Source organism: Typopeltis vanoorti, chromosome 13 (genome assembly GCF_054136105.1).
Source record: "Typopeltis vanoorti isolate ZY-2024b chromosome 13, IOZ_Tvanoo_1.0, whole genome shotgun sequence".
NCBI lineage: Eukaryota > Metazoa > Arthropoda > Arachnida > Uropygi > Thelyphonidae > Typopeltis > Typopeltis vanoorti.
In genome coordinates, this window is record NC_143561.1 from 85139642 (window position 1) to 85157493 (window position 17852).

Sequence of the window (17852 nt, forward strand, 5' to 3'; positions counted from 1 at the left end):
AAAGGAAATACAAGAAGAATATTAAGTTAAAGAAATATATATATGATAAAAGATATATATATATATATATATATTTAAATGATATATAAATAAATAAATGGTGTTTATTAAATAGAGAAGATAAATAAAATATTACAACATAATGGAATAGAGTGAAAAGTTTTAAAGTAAATATTTTAATTACCCTTGGTAAGAAACTATAATGATATACAGTAGTAAAGCTGCAAAATCAGATCCAGTGCTCATGTGAAAATACATACGAGGTCTAGCAGAAAAGTAATGACAAAATTTGTATAAAACATGCATTCAATTAAATCATCTGATACATCTTGGTCACCTTCAAAATAACTCCTCAGCATGAAATGTACCAGATCGAACATTCCTTGCATGTGGTATAACAGGATTGGAAGTCCTCTTCTGTTAGCTCATTTATGGTCCCTGTCACAGCTCTTTGGATCTTTTCTACAGCCTCAAAATGGGTACCTTTCATCTTGCTTTTAGCTTGTAGAAAAGAAACATCGCACAGAGAGAAGTCAGGCAAGTACAGCAGCAGTTCAAACACTGGAATGCAACTTTCAGTTAAATACTCATGAACTGCCCAAGCAGAATGAAAAGGCACACTGTTGTGATGCAAGATCCAATCATTTGATCTCTGGATGAATCCATAGGATGCATTTTTGCATCCTATTTCTTTGTGGTAAATTTGATTGACATCACTTCAGGATGTACAAATTTTCCGTGGATCATGGCATTGTTCAACCCTCCAAAAGCATCTTGTGCCATTTAAATATTTGAGCACCTGATAAAGAATCATTATCACATACCATGTAATTTTATTGAATGTTTCAGTAGCAGTCATTCAGTTTAACATAAATTTAATCGCACAACATTATTTATGATGTTACTTTTCCATTTTCATGATGAAAGTACAAGGCATATACTTACTAAAAACACAATAACTTGACAGGTGTTTAACCTACTGACAAGAATCCGGTACTGATGGAAAGAGTGGGAGATATTTTAACATACCACATCATCATCAGTTCAACAGTGCTGACAGTTGTGATAAAAAAATAAAAATAAAAAATCTCATTACTTTTCTGTTAGACCTCGTATATCAGTCAGAATAAATGATCTCTAAAGATCTCAATAGGCGAATATATAAATAACATGAAGCACAATTATACTGAAAGACAGGGGTGACAGTACATGGCTCTAGAAAAGGAGGAAGAGTGAACTGAAAGTGAAAAAAAAATTGCATTTTTTCCCTATGGCTATATGAAAAAGTGTGATGGCTAATTATTTCAAAGTAGCAGTAACACATTTCCATATCTTGAAATATAGGTACATAGTAAACATAACTATGAATAATTAAGATATAGATACTCTTACATTGAAAATATTTATTTAAAGGGAGCAGGATTTCCAGTCCTTTTTCAAGATCACCATCAGTTAAAGCATAAAATTGAATAACATTTGACAAATATAGTGTGCACTATGAAATGTGATGTTAAATACAGGAGGAGTAGTCTAAAGAATAGCAGAATATATATATATATATATATATGAGAGGTTGCTTGAATAGGACTTGAGTATGGGGTGAAATATTTTATTTCCCCTAGATTGGATATCTGATCTAGGGAAAATAAAATCAGGACCTAATTAAGATCCATTAAAAAACAAATATAGGATAAAAAAAAGTGTCTAGATAAGCACATAAATCTGAGCAGTACTTCCACAGAAGAAATCAAAGAACATGGCAATGAAATTACAGTGGAACCTCAGTTGATGAACTTAATTTGTTTCTGAAGGCTGTTCGGAAACCGAATTGTTCGAAAACTGAAACCATTTTCCCATAAGAATTAATGTAAAATGGATTAATTCATTCCCGAACCCCAGATGATTGTTTATTTAAACCTTTACAACAGTACTTCATGCATAAGATGATCTTATGCGATCATCTTTATATACGATCTTATTAAGATCTTATACAAACATAATGAAAATGCATAAAATCTTGCATGAAAAGAATAAACGCAATAAATAGATAAAATATAGACGAAAATTGATCGCCTCTTTATTTTTGAACGCCATTTTCATGTTTGGATATGATTTCTTTTTTCATCTCTATCATGGTTCTAACAACTTTTCTTTTTGCTTTGCTGCTATCACTATTCTTCTGTGGCCCCTTGGCAGCTTCATTAATAATAATTTATGGAAAAAAAAACAACAAAACACAAAGAAAACTCACTGCAAATTCGAGTAGGTGTCTGCACTGAACAAAGGCTGCCACATAACTGACACTTTCCTGCCTTACAGCTCAGCACACAGAACACGTGGTTGCCTGTTCGGGATCCAAAATTCTGTTCGGAAACCGGGGCATTTTTTGTTCGGAAAATATGTTCGGGAACCGAATTCTTTGACAGCTGAGGTTCCACTGTATTATTAAAATAAGCAAGATCAAGCACTTGATATTCCTCAAGACTGTGTTAACTTCTAACATCGTGAGAGACATTATGCAATATAGGCTATTTATATATATCTTCTTATTGTGCTATCTTCTATCGAAGGTCAGCGACCATCTTGGCGAACAAACTGCGCTCTTGTGCTAATCTGAGCAGTTGTGCACTGCTCTTTCCTGTCCACGTCTTGATGTTGTCAAACCATGATATTCTTTTTCTTCCTCTAGTTCCTTTGCCACCAATTCTTCCTATCAAAATAGTTTGTAGAAGTTGGTATTTGCTGTTTCTCATGATGTGGCCAAGATATGATGTTTTTCGTTTCTTGATTATTTGTACAAGATGTTTAGCTTTGCCAATGGATTTTAAGCCATCTTCATTGGTAATTTTTTCTGTCCATGATATCTTTAGCATTCTTATGTATAGCCATATCTCAAAGGCTTCGATTTTCTTGATGGTTGTTGCCTTCAATGTCCATGTTTCAACTCCATAGAGCAGAATAGACCACACGTAGCATTTCAGCATTCAGCATCTGACTTCCATGTTTAGGTCTTTATTGCAGAATAGTGTTCTCATTTTCATGAAGGACTGCCGTGCAACTTCAATCCTTGTCTTTATATCTATTTCTGGATCCCACCGTTCATTAAGCCAGCAACCAAGATATTTATATCTTGACACTTGATAAATATTTTTCCCACTGAGTGTCAGTTTCATTGATGAGGCTGGATGTTTGCTGATGATCATGTATTTTGTCTTGTTGATGTTTATATTTATTCCCATTCTTTGGCTTTCTATGTATACTCTGTCAATGAGTTTTTGGAGATCCATAATATTATCTGCAATTAGCACGGTGTCATCTGCATATCGAAGGTTGTTAACAATCTTTCCATTTATTGTGATTCCCTCTGAACATTCTTCCAATGCTTTTTTAAAGATTACCTCTGCATATATGTTGAACAGGAGTGGTGAGATCACACATCCTTGTCTCACTCCTCTTTTGATGTTAATATCACTGGTGGTAATGTTGTCTAATTGAACGGTAGCTGACTGATTCCAATACAGATTTGTTATGTTATTTGTTATGTCTTGTTCGTCTAGCCTTATTTGTTGAAGGACTTCTATTAAGTTAGTGTGTCTGACTTTGTCGAATGCTTTTTCAAAATCTATGAAACACATAAAGACAGATTTCTGTTTTTCTATGCATTTTTGTATCAACATTTAGGTACAGAAAAGGGCCTCTCTAGTACCAAAACCATTCCAAAAGCCAAATTGTGTGTCACTTAGAGTTTCTTCACTTTTTCTATAAATACGATTCTGAATTACTTTCAAAAATATTTTTAATGTTTGGCTCATTAGACTAATAAGTCGGAAGTCACCACAGGAATTCGCTTTGGGTTTCTTTGGGACAGTGATAAATGTAGATTTGAGCCAATCTGATGGAAATTCATCACTTTCATATATTTTATTAAATAGTTTTTCAAGAAGTTTGATGTTATCTGGTTCTATTAATTTTAAAAATTCTGTTTGCACACCATCTGGTCCACTGGCTTTTCCTGTTTTACTTGTTCGTATAGCATTCTCTATTTTGCATTTCATTATTGCTGGTCCTTGAATGTTATCTTTTATATTTATAGGCTTCTGTCTAGTATCATTGAAAAGTTCTGTTACATATTTTATCCAAATCTGTGCTTTATTCTCTTCTTCTAGAACTATTTTTCCATTTTCGAAAATGGAAAAATAGTTCTAGAAGAAGAGTTCTAGTTCTCTTAGAGACACTATTTGCTTTTTCCTCAGTTTTCCAGAAATTTCGTTGATTTTCTTATCATCATCTTCCTTATACCCTCTTTTACCTTGCGGTGTCGAGGGTCCATTGATCATCGGACCTCACTCCGTTTACAGGATAAGGTGGTCAGCCTTATGCCCCGGAGTATCCTATGGCCTGTAGTGTTGAGTTCTCAAGGCCAGTTTGCCTGCTTTGCTGGATGAAAAACGCCAGAATAAACTGGGGGGAAAACCCTGCTGTCCACGCCCAAGACTGGCTAACTTGGCTATGGCTGAGGAAGATCCTTCAGCTCCTCACGTCACCGACGGGAATCGAACCTAGGACACTCCTTCCCCAGGCATATGGTTGCGAAGCGCATAGCCACTAGGCTAACCGTGCAGATGATTTTCTTATACAGATTGAAATTATCATGTTTCTTCTGAAGCAGTTCAATTTCAGTACATAAATTTTTCATCCAATTTTCCTTGGCTTCTTTTATTTTTTTCTTGATGATGTTATGTGTTTCTGTATACCTGGCAAGGTCTTTGTTTTTGTACATTCTTCTTGTATCAATAAGAGAAAGAATCTCATCTGTCATCCATTCCTGTTGTTTTATATTATTCACATAACCTACTTCTTCAATACTTGTTGTTACGATGGCATTCTTTAAGCTATTCCAAAGAGATTCCACACTTTTATTTTCTTCTATGTTAATCTGTTGTAATCGCAGGTTAAGCTGTGTCTTGGCACTTTTATTTATGTTCGGGTCTTTCAGTTTTTCTACATCAATTTTCTTTTTCTTCTTTTGTGATTTTTTAGCTGATTTTAATCTAAGACATACTTCTGCAACTATGGGATTGTGGTCTGATGAGATATCTGCTCCAGGATAAGTCTTTGCACTCTTTATACTACTGTGGAATCTTTTATTTATCAGTATATAATCAATTTGATTTCTGACAATGTTATGTTGGTTATCTTGAGGCGATTTCCAAGTGTACAGTCTTCTGGGTGGAAGTTTAAACCAGGTATTTGCTATTGTTAGATCTTCTTCCTGACAGAACTGGACTAGGCGATCTCCTCTGTCGTTTCTGGTGCCTAAGCCATGTTCGCCAACAATTTCTCCATCACCCCCTCTTCCCACTTTTGCATTGAAGTCACCCATCATTATGTTTATATCATGTTTCTTTGTTAGGTTTTTAATCTCTTTTAGGTGTTCATAAAACTCTTTAACATCTTCTTCACTTTTGTCAGATGTGGGTGCATAAGCTTGGATGATATTTATGTTAATGGGGTTTCCCTTAAGTTGTAACAGCATTATCCTTTCAGAAAATGGAATCCAATTTATTACTGATTTATTGATTTCTTCATCTACAATTACAGCTACACCATGTCGATGTTTGTTCTCATCATTCCCAGAGTAATACATTGTCGTATTATCTTGTTGACACTTTCCAGATCCTCGCCATCTTGTCTCGCAAATTTCCAAAATCCGGATGCCCAGCCTCTTCATTTCTCTTGTGGCATTTCTTAATTTGCCAGCTTCATACAGAGTTCTGACATTCCAAGTTGCAATTTTAAAAGTGGACACCATTTTGAGCCCGGAGATTCTTCGCACCCGTCTCATTTAAGGGATGCCGGGAACTTGGGGCCAATTGTAAGGGTTTGCACGCCATGGTGGTTGTTCTGGAGATAAGGTAGAGCAGTAGTTTCTCCGTTTGCTTTCTGCTCTGCAGTATTACAGACGTACACAATATAATCATATTGCCATCTGCAAATCTCTGATCACAAGCTTTTCCGTCATCATTTGGTTTTAACCTTGTGTCAGTACTGACAATGCTACTTCCCAATGTCAGGGGCAGTGACCCCAGCAGGTGCTTATTTAATGGCGGCACTACTCGCCATGTCACCGAGTTGTCATTGGGCTTTGTGAGGTTTTAAGTGAAACAGAGTTGCCACTTCTGCTCCTCCATGCCCTGATAGCTCAGTCGCTGTTGGTCCATGGCTGCTTATTCGCCAGATTGCTCTGCTTATATCGCAGCTAGCCTCCATATCTGAAGGCTGTTCCCCAATCCGCCACCTGGGGACGCACCCGGTAGTAGTCAGCTCTGCCCCGGGTTTATATATATAATCTTTCCAATAAAAAAATGGCTTTGGTGTAACACTGATTTTTTTCCCCACTGAATCCTGTGTAGTAGAAATGGTGCGACTGGCAAGACTTGATTTATCAGTCATGGAACTGGGTGTTAGTTTTCTTCTAAATGTATTTGAGCAGATCTACCTACATGTCTATTATTAGCATCACTGATTATAGTACACTATACTTTTCATTTGTTTATTCATTTTCTCTTTAATTGTATGCACTGAAAATCACGAAAATCAAAAATACTGCTCCCACTACATAGTGTATGACTTATAATTCTGCCATTTCAATTCATTATGTCAGTCTACTGCATCCAGTTAATTTAAACTACTTACCCACATCCATTCCTTTTGCTCTCTTTATATGATTTATTGTAGTAGCTTGCATTATTTCTGTAACTATGGAATACCTACATGATATGATTTCAAATTAGTATAATGAAAAAATAAGTATGCTTAACTAGCAAAATTCTTTTAAATGTAATAATTTCTGAATTTATTTATTTAGCATGAGCAGTAGGTATTTGAAGAGCAGGTATCTGTCGAAATGTTGAACGAATGAGAAATGGACTGGCAATTTGGAATTTAGCCAACAAAAGATCAGACCACATTTGGCCTACTGTGCTCAAATTTGGTCCCCTGGATTTGAAAGGGATAAACCTTGGAAAAAAGTGTAGAGGCAGATAACAAAGATGATATTGGGACTGTATGATGTTAGTTATGAGGACAGACTGAGGGAATGTAGACCGATTGAAATAGATTGAAATTGAAAAGTGAAAAAAAAACTAGTCCCTGTATTCTCGATACACAGGAAATCAGATACTACATAAAAATTAGTGATAAAGCATACGAAATGAACTCAAATTAAAGATATATAAAACAGTGATAATTCCTACGGTACTCTATGGCTCAGAATGCTGGATCTTAAGAAAAAAAGAAATGGATAAACTCAATGCTTTTGAAATGAAATGCCTAACAAAAATCAACAGAACAAACTGGACAGAAAGAAAAACAAGTGAAAAAGTCAGAAAAGAACTTAACTTTAAAGAAACAATAATTACAGCACTAAAAAAAGCCAACTAAGCTGGTTTGGACATCTTTCAAGAATAAATCCAGAAAGACTGCCAAACATATTATTAAGGGGCAGAATTGAAGGGGTAAAATTATCTATAGCATTAACAGAAGCTTAGAAATTGACTTGATGCAGGATTAAACATGTGACTATGATATATTAGACAACTGTGGTAGAATACACCTAACCGACTAGTGACATTGTTGTCTGATTGGTGAGCTAGCACAAAATTATACAAGCTCTGCAAATATGGTAAAACATGATCAAATGCCATGAAGACTGAAGCACTGCTCAGTCAACTGAGGCATAAGTGCATTTTTTTTTTTTTTCTTATAGGTGAGATTTATGCATGCATACTTGAAAAGAGGCTGAGAAAAATTGTGGAAGAGAAACTTGGAGAAGAACAATCTTGGTTCAGGTCAAACTGAGATTGTCAAGATCATATTTTCACTTCATGACAAATACTTGAAAAATCATGGGAATGTGACAAGGATCTGTACTTAAGTTTTGTAGATCTGGAAAATGCATATGACATGATGCCCAGAGAAAAGCTTTTCAAAACATTACAATTAAATGGAACATTATACAGAGCAACACAGTTTATATTTAAGTTGTAAGTCAGCAATTAAAACTGAAGTAAATACAGGAAAACGAATTGATATAACATTAGGTGCAAGACAAGGATGCACATTACCTCCATTCTTATTCATCATCTATGGATTGCATTAAAAAGGAAAATGGCATTAAACCTGATATTAGAATTGATGATATGAAATTTAGCTGTATACTTTATGCAGATGTTATATACACTTCCAGTGTATAATACACTGGAATTATTGTTTATTATACACTGGAAGTGTATAATAAACAAACAAATGTATCACAGCTTTATCGTCCCATATCCATTCAAGAAATAAAAATTCATCTGCCCCTGGGACCAGATAGTTTCCCAGCATCAAGACTTTGTAGGGTGCTTCTCCCTTTCCTACAGGACTTAATAGATCTTCTTCTCTCTATAAGTGTGATTCCACCATATCTTTGTGCCTCAAGAACTATTTTTATTCCCAAGAAGGAAACCTCTACACATGCTTCAGACTATAGGCCTATTACTATATCACTAGTGATTCTTAGACTTTTCTATACAATATTGGTCAGATGACAACAGCAATATGTACGGCGCAACTACCAGCAGAAAGCCTTTATCCCTTTGGATGGCTGTGCCAAGAACATTTACCTCCTTTCCTCTCTTTTTTCAGATTCCCAACACTGCCTTGTCTCTCTCTATATATGACATCCCTGGACCTCCAAAAGGCCTTTGATAGTCTCCCTTCCTGCTATCCTTAGAGAATAGGATAGCAGGAAGAACCTGTTGCCGGATGTCCAGAACCTTTTCTTACCTATGTTAGGGAGCTCTATATAGATGGTTCCATCTCTATCACAACAGGGGCCTGTGTGACCACAATATCCACGGTGCGGGGTATTTGTCAGGGCGACCCTCTATCTCCTTGATTCTTCAATTGCATCATAGATGAGTTTCTTCACTCTCTTCTTAACCATGTTGGTTACTCTCTGCATGCCTCTTTCTTCAATGCTATGGCCTTTGTTGACAACCTTATTCTTGTAACCTCCACAAAGATAGGCTTGCAGGAGCTCCTTGACCAGGCAGTTTACTTCTTTCATATTAGAGGCCTGAATATTAATGTTGGGAAATCTAGTTCATTAGCTCTTGTACCTTCAGGTCACGACAAAAAGCTAAAGGTCAAGAGTATAGAGTTTTCTCTGAACACGATACCATTGCATGCTTTGACCATCCTAGAGGACTTGAGATACCTTGGTGTTATGTTCACTCCAAAGGGAAGTCTTCTGTCCTTTCTACCTTAGAGTCTGGGCTTACCATTTTGAGGCGAGCTCCTCTTAAGCCACAGCAAAGCTCTTTATTCTGTCCTATTATCTCCTACCTCGATTTTACCACAAGTTGGTTCTTGGTAGGTACTGTCAATACTGTTCCGAATGGATAGGACTGTTCATGCTGCCGTTAGATCATGGCTCCGATTACTGCCAGACACCCCAATAGCATATTTCCATGCTTGGGTGAAGGACAGAGGGCTCAGGGTCCCATCACTAAGGTGGTTGATTCCACATCCTCTGCTTATCTAGAATAGGAAAACTTGCAGCTTCATCCTCTCCTATCTGTAGAGAGGCTTTTCATAGCCATAGTATCCACGAGGACTTTAGACATGTGAAGGGGTAGACTCAGTATCAGGGTGCCCAGATTGAGACAGCAAGAGATGAGTATAAGAGATGGACATTTTTGCTTTACAGTTCTGTAGATGGCACCTCCTTAGTAGAGTCTGTCGACGCACACTGTGTGATCGTGGATGGCTCCCTATCCTCTCACCATTCAATTAATGCTGGAGTTCTGCAGGGTTCTGTCCTCTCACCAACCCTCTTCCTGCTATATATCAACAACCTACTTCATTGACCTCCAACCCAATACACAGCTTTGCAGATGACAGCACATTACACTCCTCACTTTCATTTGATAAACTTTATCCTATTAAACTCGCCTCAACCTACAGAACATCAACCACCACCTTCAATTCTGATCTCCAAGCCATCCTACAATGGGGTTCGGATAACCTTATACCAATTTCAATGCTAATAAAACCCAGTTTTGTCCTATTTCCCATAAAAAAAGAATCATTTTTTCCCAGTATCCTTCTTGACGATATCTAAATTTCCAGACAGTTTGAGATCTCTCTTCTTGGAATTACCCTCACATCGAACCTCTCCTGGCATAAACACATCACAACCATTGCATCCTCAGCTTCAAAAAAACTACGATTTCTCTTTTGCTCAAGACGTTACTTCACCCCTGAACAGCTGTTAACATTATACAAATCCACCCAGCTATTGAATACTGCTCCCATATATGGAGTAGGGTCCCTAAAAACGTCCTCAAAATGCTTGACTCAATACCGAGGAGGGCAATTAGACTTATTAATGACCCATCTCTTACCAACTCTCTCCTCCCACTTTCGTACAGATGTTTGGTTTCTGCAATATGTATATTCTACAAATATTTCCATGGGAAATGCTCATCTGAAATAACATCAATAATTCCTCCGCTCAGTACTGAGCATAGAACATATGCAGCTGCTACTCAACATCCCTTCACAGTACACCTAGAAACAAACAGAACAAGTTTCTTTTCCTCCTCCTCCTCCATCCCTGCAACTGCTGCACTATGGAATGGTCTCTCCACCCGGTGTGTTTCTCAAGGAATACAATTTACAATCATTTAAATCAAATGTAAACAAGTTCCTCCTTTCCCAACCCACTACCATACACGGTGCTAATGTACTATAGGTTGATCAACCAACCTCTTGTCTATGGGTACACATAAAAGAGTCACACTTGGTACCCACATAACATCAGTGGGTATGTGACGGGACTAGATTACTTCCAGGTTTTGAGTTTTCCCTGCCCACTAGGGCCTGCACAGCCCGATGGGGCAGTGAAGACATTAGCTGTAACGGCTGGCTGCCGTTACAGCAAGACTTTGTCTCATATTTCCCAATCCTGTTTCCGGAATCATGGTGTCCATGTGCAGAGACGTGATGCTGTGGTCTCCATATTGGCTAACTGTTTTAATAACAAACGTTGGGAGACCACAGTTAAACCACACTGTAGAACAACTTCTGGCATTAGAAAGCCAGATATAGTAATGAGGAGAGATGGTGGTGTTTGGGTGATTGATGTTCAGGTAGTGAGTACTGGGTGCTCACTTACTTACTGAAACAAGAGCAAGGTTCAAGCACTACAAGCGAAATGCTGACCTTGCCAGGCAAATAGAAGGGGAGTTTAGGGCAGCTCCTCGTTTTACAAGTACCACCGTCTCTATGAAAGGCATGTGGAGTGCCGCTAGCTATAGAGAGTTGTCTTTATTTGGTTTATCCAAGAGTGATGTTAAAGTTATTTCTTTGAAGGCCCTGCAGGGGTACACTGGTGGCCTAGCATTACCATCAGCACATGACAAATAGGATATCAAGGACTGGCATTGGCTGATACCCTTGTAATCTTTCTTTTTATGTAAAGACTTCGGCCTTCTTAAGTCCTTTTGGATATTATGTAAGAGTAGTACTGCTCTATCAGCACAAAGTATAATAAAATAAAATACAAGACAGTGTTCAAACCAGTTTTAAGTTATGGATCTGAGAGTCTGATTAGAAATAAAGCACTTGATCAAAGATTAGACACCACAGATATGAGAGTTCTGAATCATATTGAAAATTAAGACATTAGGAAGAAACTTGAAATCGCTTGAATTCAAGAATGTGTGAGTAGGACTAATTTATGGCGGTATGGTCACTTAAACAGAATGGGGGGGGGGGAAGAAAGGTTAGCAAAATATGTGTTTGATGCCAAGATGGTAGGAAAAAGACTTCATAGGAAGACCTATATCTAGGTGGATTGATTCAGTCAGAAATGCCTTAGAAGAATGCAATATTAGATAAGACAATATTGGAGTGATGACAAGTAACAGAATAATTTGGAGGAAAAACTATTGATAGGCAATTATTAATAATAATAATGTCAACTTACTCATGTAATGCTATCATAGTAGCCTGAACACCCCTTGAGGTTACATATCAAGAAATTGATGACGATGATGATCAAATGTCATGCAAGCCAGAGCACTGCTCAGCTTAACAAGACCTAGGTACAATTTTTTCTCAGGGAACCAGAGTGAATAGTAAAAATCCAACTACTCAGAAAATCCTAAAATTCAACAGAACTTAAAACAAGCACTATTAATGTAGGATTTGGTTAATGGTTTAGTGGCACAAGAACAACTAAGGTCATATGGTGCCAATACCAGTCATTGCAGTACATATGGTAATAATTACTTAATAAATAAGCAAATAAACAAATATAATGAAACAGGTAGAGAAATGAGTGTATAAAGAAACAAATGTAAAAAAGGTGTATAAAAGTGCAAGTGTAAGATGTTTATAAAAATAATAGATAAAACTAACCAGGTAATAAAGTCTTTATAAAATTACTGCATTTATAAACAAAAATACATTACAATATGTACACAATCTATATAAAGTGATAAATATTGTTGTTCTATAAAAATTTAAAAATGATATAAACACTTGATGAATCAGATAAAATTTGCAGTGTATAAGGCTCAGATTCATTATAAATATGACTGAAACAGTGACTGTGTTCATTGCTCAAACAAGAGCAGTCAATTAAAATGTGAATAATAGTCCAGTACTACAGAACTCACACACAGGTTTGCCACCCCACTCCCTCAATAGGAAGGAAACTATGAAAGATGACTATGAACTATGCAGGGCTGAGAAAGAACAACTTCCTCTTTATGGTCCCTGTACCTGCATAGACTAGACTGCCATGATTTGATTTAGGCTTGGGTTGATGGAGCTGGTTATTGTCACTAGGATAAAAGTTTGTCTTATGATGTGCTATTAATCAGTGTATGAGACAGGTAGATGGTGAAAGAAAGCTTGAAAAATGAGATGACCTAGCTGCAGTCTCATTTCATATAGTCCTAACATGGCCTGAAATTCAACATATTCCAATTTGTTGTAATGGATATCATGGAGTATAATCATAAAATCAATATCCTACTGAGGGATAAGTTAACATACAATGTGATCATCAGGGATCCAACAAAGAGTCAAATCAATAAACTAAAAAAAATTATAAGACTATGTACAATCTTGGAATGCTACTACTGTTGAGATGTTATAAATTTATCATGCTCATCTGCCATGTCTCTAAGGTCTTCTCAAGGTTCATAAATTTGGCTATTCACTATGCCCAATAGCGAACAGTATTGGTTCTCCCACTTTTCATATTGCCAACATCTTCCTCGTCTTCTTCAAATTCCAAACTAACTTCTATATTAAGAGCAGAACTGACTTGGAGAAAAAAAAAATTAAAGATCTATGTCTGTTGGATAGAAGATCCATTCATCTGTTGGTGAATAGGGAAATCACTTTTGAAGTGATTTCCCTATTCACCAACATACTGCTAAAAAGAGACTCTTCAGTTTTTACAAACTGAAGTTTTTACAAATTGATTTCACTGAATGCATTGTAAACTTTTTTAAATTTACCAACAATGCAGGCAATTTTACATGGCGGAATAAATTGTTCTAAGAAATAAATGAAACAGTGATACAGTCCTATCTCACCTGCTTTGGTTGATTATTTTATGGAATATCTAGAAAACCAACTCATCCATATAATTTTCACTTAACCTCGTATTTGGCTTCATGTCACTGATGATATCTTCACAGTCTCACCCACAGATAGAATTACTAAAATTTCTGTATAAAATAAACTCCTTGTACTCCTATATCAAGTTCCCTATTAACCACAAATCTAACAACAATCTTCCCTTTTTGGATACCTTAATAATCCATAACCATATAGGTGGTGTTTAATTTTCTGTTTACAGAAACCTTCCTTTATTGGCACATACTTCCATTCATCCCCATCATAGAAGATAGATTCTTCTATGCAGGGCTTGTGTAATCTGTTCTTCTGATTCCTTTCATTTAGATAAATTAAATAAAATAACACTCTGGTAACTATTGGTTACTGAAACTACAATTCAAAAAAATTATTGACAGTTATCATCCATTAGGCAGACTACAATATGATGTGAAAAGAATTTCCATACCCTACCTTAAAAGAACGTCTGAAAAAATAGCACAGACCCTCCACACCAAACCAACTTGGAAGCCATGTACTTTTTTCTACCATTTACCGAGGACAGATCACCACCTCTCTCCCTACCAGGTGTCTATAAGGTGCCTTGTTCATGTCAGCTTTGTTACTTTGGACAGCACAGCCACTCTGCTAAGATTAGAATCCAAGAACATCAGGGCTACATTGCATTTTTAGAATCCAACAAGTGAAATTTTAGAATCCTTGAAACATTTGAAATACTATGAAATCATCTAACACTTAACTGCTTTGATTGTATGCCAATTTCAAAGCTTTGGAAGTAATTACTATTAACTGTTCATAATTTTTTTAATAATATTGATTAGATTATTTAATTTTAGTAGCATAAACAATTCCATTTCTTCCCTTGCACTCTAATAGTGCATTTTTCAGTCAAACTCAGCTATGACTGAGAAATGAGCTAGCAAGCACATGCTACATGTTTCATGTTATCTGATTCGTGTTTTGAATGTAGTTACTGATCTCTTTTTTACCCTGATAATGTCCATGTTACATTGGATAAATTATACTGGAGTTATTTTTATAAATTCTGGATTTTTCTACATGTGTTAGCCATTTGGAAGTGTTTAGAAATATCCAGTCAGTATACAGATAATTAAATTCGCCCGTGAGAAGGATTATTCATTTAGCATCCATCAGATTACTTTGCTAATGCATTTCATCTTCTGTAACATCTCCACCATGTATTTTATCTTGTTAGATGCAACCCCACATCAGATAGCTTCAAACTCACTGCTACTAAATACGTAATGAAACTGCATTCATAGCTGCTTCCTACCCTGACTGGACTCAAATCTAATATCATTAGCAGTGTCGTGACGTTCTATTTTCATGTTATGTTCTAAATCCGCCATCTTGGTTCAAGTCACTCTTATCAATATAACAATTAATTGCAAATTGATCACCGGTCCAAAAGTAGAGAAATTTATAATTATACTGCGCCACCCTATTTTTAGATTAGTCTATACAAAATAGTAGGATCAATTCTTAATTAAGTTAGCAGTCGCCTCATTTATTTAGGCCGAATTATTTACTATTCCACTTGGGGTTCCTGCAAGATTCGAATATTTATGAACGGTGCAATAAAAAGGAATTCAGGCAAACACAATATTTAGATTAACAAAATAAAACATTTAATATATGATATATATAACAAATACAAGAATTCTGCTTTAAAATGAAACAATACAATCAACTTAATACATCTTGCTAAGTCACTCATGCCAATTCAATGTTCTAAACTTTCACATACAATTCACAGTTTCAAAATCACAAGCTTTCTTAACTCAAGTTAGTAAAATGAAACTTCTTATTTAAACAGTCTCCAAATATCTATCAGCTGTATTTAATGTTTAAAATTCACAGGAAGCACTAATCAAGGTAGACAATATTCCAAGCAATCTTATTTCGGACTTTAAACTTTGAAGATATGTTAATGTTAGAATAAACAAACAAGTATGACTACTCTTACCAGATACAATCTTCAATACATCAATTAATTGTGAGCACACTTATGAATTAACTTATTTACGTTAGCGGAACACATTAATAAAGATTCTCCAACGATTTAACTGAACTACTGTTAATCGCGCTTCACTACTCAAAAAAAAAAACAACAATAAGGTACTGATATCCTTCCTTGTTTACTTTCCTGCAACTAGTTAAATTCATTATATTCTTCTCAGGGCAACATAGAATTAAGATGTAATCCTAGATTAAGTGGAACTAATCAGAATTTCCCATTGAATGTCCAGTTCTTTATTTATCCGATTACGACATCAGTTTTCCTCTATAACAACAGCTGATTTCACTTGCAGCTGAGTATAAGATTCACTACGTTCCTTGCTACTTCTAAACACTATGCTCTTGAATTTCTGCCCTAAAGAATTTACAATTTTCTTTCACTTCCTTGCTTATATCCTACTTTCCTTCAGGCTCTTCAAACTCTCTCCTTTTCTTTCTATAAAATTCTTATTGCCTCCCTTTCTCCTTTCTGGTTCCAAGGTCACGCACTCTTCGACTCGTGCTTGTTTATTTCATGCGTCTCCATGACAACGCATGAATGTAAACATTTCGCTAATGTAATACAACGCTCTACTCTTACATAAGTGATTACATAACATTAAATTTTCACAAATAAGAATAAACAGAATATTTGAGCTACTTAATCAGCTCTTTCATTACGTATACAATTATTTATAATACACTTTTCGTTACTTTACATATATATTTTAGTTATCATAAATTTCTACACATATTATTATTTAATAAATTAATAGTAGGTTAAGTTTAGAATAAATATTTAAATAGTAATCTTTAATTAAGGAACAATAAGTAATCTTTATACAAATTATGATTAATACATAATAAGCAATGTTAAATGTGAATGAAAAAAAATAAATTACACAACATAGTTTCATTCACAATTTAACAGCAGCATATGTCCTCTTTTCCTATCTTGTCTGTCCTTCCTAAAAATACCATACACTCAACACTTGATTCCAGTTAGTATATCTGCATGTGAAAGCAAGGCCTACTAATGCCTACAATCTGAGGCTACACCAAGGGAACAAATGCAACCCCTTTGTTCCTGATAATCCTGGCATTTACATACCGATAGGTACAGGTGTCAGTTGGTGGTTATTCATAACAGTGCTTCACAGTATAAACAACACCAAGAGAAAAAAAATATATAAATATTGAATCTGCTAATATTTTTCTGATTTTCTACCCAGCATCATCAGAACATAAATTACAACTATGGCAAGCACACAACACTCAACTAGACAAATGTAGAAACAATTCAAATTGTAAGTGAAAAAGAACTAACATCCTAACAAGACACTCTCTAGGAGCCAAATAACCATAAAATTAATTTGGAGAAGTCAGACTATATTTAGTCTCAGAATGACTGTTGCCCTGATCTTTGACAAACAGATGTAGTCATCATACTTGTAGAGGGTAGAGATGTGCTTTGTAGCCAATGCTAATTCTAAAAATAGTATCTCAGACCTACAGCAATTTCTATGTAGTACAGATATCTTTTTCCATTCAATAAATTACTTATGTTGTTTTTTTCTTTCCCCTCTCTCTCTTTCTCGAAAGCATTGTTATGAGCTCCTGGCATTTGTGTACAGATACAATTTACTGCCAGTCTTTTTTGTAGATTCATTTTCATAACTTGCTTGGTTTGGTTGGACAAGCAGTAGAACAAGTTTTTTTTTTTTTTTACATTGCTTCCACCCATGAAAGGTTATTTGCAAACCTGTAGTATTTAATACAAATATCCTTGCCTGTACAGAGATTACCATTGGATCTTCATACCCTCCTGCAAGATTCAGATTATGTAATTAAACATTCAGGCTTTGATATCTACCGTCACTCTTGCAAAAGCAAATACTGAACCAATGAAAACATGGTGGCCTTACCTAAAATCACAAGTAAATAAAATCCTTTATGCAGATTTACCACCAGAAGAATCAACAGAGGAACATTAGCATCTGACAAGTTAAACAACAGCTCCAGCATCTCCCAGAAGAAAGTCCTGAATATCGCTCTGCCCTCCAAGCCGTACAAAGAAACTTAGAATCTGCAAAGGGTGCCCTACTTATATTGCTACACACACACACACA

General features: G+C 35.8%; 1 protein-coding gene across 2 annotated transcripts in view; it reads right to left on the reverse strand.

The window, feature by feature from the left end:
• LOC150100328 (sorting nexin-25-like) overlaps positions 1 to 17852 on the reverse strand; it is a 350110-nt gene that overhangs the window by 251398 nt on the left and 80860 nt on the right. For both annotated transcript variants that reach the window (XR_016549234.1, XM_090402426.1), the window contains exon 7: positions 6697 to 6770. Coding sequence is in view for 1 of the 2 variants with exons in the window: in XM_090402426.1 (XP_090258552.1) it covers positions 6697 to 6770 (74 nt within the window). In the remaining variant the exon portion in view is untranslated. The remainder of the gene's footprint in view (positions 1 to 6696; positions 6771 to 17852) is intronic.